Genomic DNA, 5,263 nt, shown 5'->3' with positions numbered 1-5,263 from the left:
ACCTAGGAATGATCCATTGGTTACAGGCCCAGGCAGCTGGCAGCTCCTGGGACAGAATGTACCAGGGCGATGTCACAGAAGCTGGGGGCATCTAGAACCCTGGGGACTCCTGGTCTCCGTGTCATCTGCCAGAAAGGCCACCTGCGCCAGCACCTCCTGAGACCGGCCTTCAAAGACATGATGCATGCTGCGCTGCCGTCCGGAGCCCTTAATGCCTAGAGCCACCAGGGTCGCGGTGGCCGTGTCACTGCCTCTGAGCCACGCGGTCATTCCAACTCAACTGCCCTCGCATCCTGGCCACAGGCCCTCTGGGAGGCCCCGGAGATGCCCAAAGGCCCCCTGCCTGCCATCTCCAGTGGGACTTAGCAGCACACAGCCGGCGAAGCGGGTGACCATGGGGTGGCCACGGCCAGGCCAAGCCCTGGTAGCGGTCAAAGCCTTGCTGGTCTTGTCGGTGCTCCAGGTGCCCGCGCAGGCGGTAGTCCGGGCCATGCTGGAAGACAACTCGAGTTCGGTGGATTTTGCGGATCTGCCAGCGCTGTTCGGCGTCCCGCTGGCCCCCGAGGGCATACGGGGCTACCTGATGGAGGTCAAGCCAGCCAACGCGTGCCATCCCGTCGAGGCCCCGCGACTGGGCAACCGCTCTCTGGGCGCCATCGCTCTGATTCGCCGCTACGACTGCACCTTCGACCTCAAGGTACTGAACGCCCAGCGCGCCGGCTTCGAGGCGGCCATCGTGCACAACGTCCACTCCGACGACCTCGTGAGCATGACCCACGTCTCCGAGGACCTGAGGGGCCAGATCGCCATCCCCTCGGTGTTCGTGGGCGAGGCCGCCTCGCAGGACCTTCGGGTCATCCTGGGCTGCGACAAGTCGGCCCACGTGCTGCTCCTGCCGGACGACCCGCCGTGCCGCGACCTGGACTGTCACCCCGTGCTGACCGTGTCCTGGGCGCTGGGCCGTACCCTGGCCCTGGTCGTATCCACCCTCTTTGTCCTGAACCGCCTGTGGCTCTGGGCCCAGGCCTGCTGCAGCCACAGACGGCCGGTGAAGACGTCTACCTGCCAGAAGGCGCAGGTCCGCACCTTCACGCGACGCAACGACCTGTGTGCCATCTGCCTGGACGAGTACGAGGAGGGCGACCAACTCAAGATCCTGCCCTGCTCCCACACCTACCACTGCAAGTGCATTGACCCCTGGTTCTCCCAAGCCCCCCGGCGCTCCTGCCCCGTGTGCAAACAGTCGGTGGCCGGCACGGAAGATAGCTTTGACTCCACCACCGACAGCTTCAGCGACGAGGACCCCTCCCTACCGGGCCACCGGCCCCCCATCTGGGCCATTCAAGCCCGGCTACGCTCCCGGAGGCTGGAGCTGCTGGGCCGCGCCAGCCCCCACTGCCACTGCAGCACCACGTCCCTGGAGGCAGAGGATACCACTGTCTCCCCAGCCCCTCCTGAGGCCCCTGGTCAGTAAAGATCTAGGGTAGGGAGGGGGGGCGATGAGGAATGTTTCTGGTCTGAAAAGAATAAAGTGGGTTTGAAAGCGGATTCTCACCCATCCCCCATCAAGCCTAAGGCCAGTGCCTGTTTCTGCGGGCGAGCGAGGGGAGGTGAGGGCTGGGGGCCCTTTTCGGGGCAGCTGTGACCGTGGTGCCGGAGTGGCTTTGAGACGGGGCGTCCGTGCTTTGGTTCCAGTCCCGGGCACACGGGCTGCTGGTCCTGGATGGCCTTATTCTTCATTCACACTTTTTCTTTTAAAATAAACGTTTTATTTTGGAACCAGTTTAGATTTCCAGAAAAGTTGCAAAGGTGCCACAGAGTTCTCCAACCCCTTTTACTCCGTTTCCTCTGATGTCTCATGGAATCCCAGGTGTGATGGGATGGGAGGCTGAGGTGGGAGGTTCGCTCAAGGTTACAGGTTTGAGACCAGGCTGGGCAACATAGCAAGACCCCCACCTCTACAGAAAAAATTTTTTAGGCTGGGCGTAGTGGCTGACGCCTGTAATCCCAGCACTTTAAGAGGCCAAAGAGGGAGGATCATGCGGTCAGGAGATCAAGACCATCCTGGCCAACATGGTGAAACCGTGTCTCTACTAAAAATACAAAAATGAGCTGGGCGTGGTGGTGCGGGCCTGTAGTCCCAGCTGCGTGCTACTCAGGAGGCTGAGGCAGGAGAATTGCTGAACCCGGGAGGCGGAGGTTGCAGTGAGCCGAGATGGTGTCACTGCACTCCAGCCTAGTGACAGTGAGACTCTGTCTCAAAAAAGAAAAAAAAAATTTCATTAGCCAAGTGTGATGATGCATGCTTGTAGTTCCAGCTACTTGAGAGGCTGAGGTGGGAGGATTGCTGGAGCCTGGGAGGTGAGCTATGATCACACCACTGCACTTCAGCTTGGGCGACAGAGCAAGACCCTGCCTCAAAAAAAAAAAAAAAATGCAAGGAGGCAAGGGGTTTTTCTGGGCAGTGAGGGGGCTGCTTGGCCATGCTCCAGTGAGAAATAGCTACTAGGTGAGGCCATGGGAGGAAAAGGGTCAAGGTCACCTTTGCGACATCCCCTGGAACAGCATGAATGTGAGAGTCACGTGCAAGATTCCAACACAAGCCCAGGAAACCTCCGGGGAGCGCCCACTCTGTGCCAGATGCTGTTCCAGGCACACAGTCACAGCAATGACCAAAAGAGAAAAATCCCTGCTCTCCCGGGACTGCTATTCCAAGGTGGTGGATAGATACAAAGTATATAATTAAATAAATGAGCAGGAAGATGTCAGCAGGAGATAAATCCTGGGGCTAAAACACAAGCAGGTTATGAGACGGAGAGAGCCTGAGGGGTGGTCAGGGAGGTTAGGGAGGAAACATGAGAACTGAGACTCAGGGCCAGGCACCGTGGCTCATGCTTGCCCTCCCAGCCCTTTGGGAGGCTGAGGTGAGCAAATCGCTTGGGTCTAGGAGTTCGAGACCAGCCTGGGCAACATAGTGAAACTCCATCTCTCAAAAAATACAAAAATTAGCAGGGTATGGTGGTGCACACCTGTAGTCCCAGCTACTCAGGAGGCTGAGATGGGAGGATCACTTGAGCCCAGGAGGCCAAGGCTGCAGTGAGCTATGATTGGACCACTGCACTCCAACCTGAGTGACAGAGTGAGACCCTGTCTCAAAAAAAAAAAAAAAAAAACCGACTGGAAAGGGAGAAAGGAGTTGTTAGTGCAGGAAGGACATTCCAGACAGAGTGTACAGCCCGTGCAAAGGCCCTGTGGCAGGACTGCACCTGACATGTTAGAGGAACAGCCAGAGGCCCGTACAGCAGCAGCAGAGTGAGTCAGCAGGGAGAGGGAGGAGGGGAGGGTGGGGAGTGGATAGGGCAGATGGTACAGGCCCTGGTAGAGCTTAGTAAGAAATGGATTTTGGGCCAGGTGTGGTGGCTCACGCTTGTAATCCCAGCACTTTGGAAGTCTGAGGAGGGCGGATCACGAGGTCAGGAGATCGAGATTATCCTGGCCAACATGGTGAAACCCCGTCTCTATTAAAAATACAAAAAATTAGCCAAGTGTGGTGGCATGCACCTATAGCCCCAGCTACTCGGGAGGCTGAGGCAGGAGAATCGCTTGAACCTGGGAGGCGGAGGTTGCGGGAAGCTGAGATTGCGCCACTGCACTCCAGCCTGGGGACAGAGAGACATTCTGTCTCAAAAAAAAAAAAAGGAAAAGAAAAAGAAAAAGAAATGGATTTTGTTCTGGGGTGCTGACTAAAACCACTGGAGGGTCCGGGCTCAGTGGCTCACGCCTGTAATCCCAACACTTTGGGAGGCTGAGATGGATGGATCATCCGAGGTCAGGAGTTTGAGACCAGTCTGGTCAACATGGCGACACCCCATCTCTACTAAAAATACAAACCTTAGCTAGGCGTGGTAGTGCGTGCCTGTAATCCCAGCTACTTGGGAGGCTGGGGCAGAGAATCGCTTGAATCTGGGAGGCAGAAGTTATAGTGAGCCAAGATCATGCCACTGCACTCCAGCCTGGGTGACCGAGCGAGACTCTCTCTCAGTAAAAAAAAAGGAAAGAAAAGAAAAGAAGAGACACAGAGACAAAGTCACAGGGAAGACAGCCACGTGACAACGAAGGTAGAGATTGGAGTGATGCACCCACAAACTTGTTACCTCCTCTTTTTATGAAGACACCAGTCATATTGGATTAGGGTCCATCTTAATGACATCATCTTAACTTGATTACGTCTTCACAGATCCTATTTCCAAATACGGTCGCATTCCCAGATATCAGGGGTTAGGATTTCAACATATTTTTTGAGAGGATACAGTTCAACCCATAACATAGGGGTGAGAGAAAAGGAGGCCCAGCTTTGGGGACTTGCCAAACCTGGATTTGAAGCTGGCTTTGCTGTTTCTGGCTTTCTTTGAGATGATGGGCATGGCTATTTCCTTCTCTGAGCTCCACTCCATGGATATGGAAAATGGACATTCTAACAGCATGTACCTCATACTCTTGCTGGGAGATTTTAAAGAGGTACTTCATGCAAATACATCTTTTTTTTTTTTTTTTTTTTTGAGACTGAGCCTCGTCACCCAGGCTGGAGTGCAGTGGCATGATCTTGGCTCACTGCAACCTCCACCTCTCGAGTTCAAGTGATTCTTCTGCCTCAGCCTCCCAAGTAGCTGGGATTATAGGCATGCACCACCATACCTGGTTAATTTTTGTGTTTTTAGTAGAGACGAGGTTTCACCACGTTGGCCAGGCTGGTCTCGAACTCCTGACCTCAAGTGATCCTCCCGCCATGGCCTCCAAAAATGCCAGGATTATAGGCGTGAGCCACTCAGCCCAGCCAGCAAATACAAAATTTAATGTGCTTCCTCCACCTCTTCGATTGCCACAGTGCTGGGTGCCACTTCCACACCTTTGCACAGGCAGTTTTCTCTGCCCAGAGTGCCCTCCACATGCCTCGCTCAGCCTAGCTCAACATTACTGGTCCTTCAGTCCCTTGCAGACATCTACAAAAAGGATCCCAAATACGAGAGTCAGGAGTCCTGGGTTTAGGCCGGGCACAGTGGCTCACACCTATAATCCTAGCACTTTGGGAAGCCACGGCAGGAAGATTGCTTGAGCCCAGGAGTTCAAGACCAGCCTGGGCAACACAGCGAGATCCCATCACTACAGATATATTTTTAAAAATTAGCCAGGCCTGGTAGTGCCTGACTGTAGTCCCAGCCACTTGGGAGGCTGAGGCAGGAGGATCACCTGAGCCCAGGAGGTC

General features: G+C 55.0%; 2 protein-coding genes across 3 annotated transcripts in view; both read left to right on the top strand.

Moving 5' to 3' along the window:
* RPL36 (ribosomal protein L36) overlaps positions 1-5,263 on the top strand; it is a 459,247-nt gene that overhangs the window by 228,732 nt on the left and 225,252 nt on the right. The gene's annotated exons all lie outside the window — the stretch shown is intronic.
* ZNRF4 (zinc and ring finger 4) lies at positions 103-1,548 on the top strand. Its single transcript, XM_050770543.1, has one exon. It carries the CDS (start codon positions 185-187, stop codon positions 1,472-1,474), a length of 1,290 nt encoding a protein of 429 aa, XP_050626500.1. The 5' UTR covers positions 103-184; the 3' UTR covers positions 1,475-1,548.

The sequence above is a fragment of the Macaca thibetana genome, chromosome 19 (assembly GCF_024542745.1).
Source record: "Macaca thibetana thibetana isolate TM-01 chromosome 19, ASM2454274v1, whole genome shotgun sequence".
Lineage (NCBI taxonomy): Eukaryota > Metazoa > Chordata > Mammalia > Primates > Cercopithecidae > Macaca > Macaca thibetana.
Note: the sequence above shows the minus strand (reverse complement) of the source record. Positions and strands in the feature narration are given on the sequence as shown.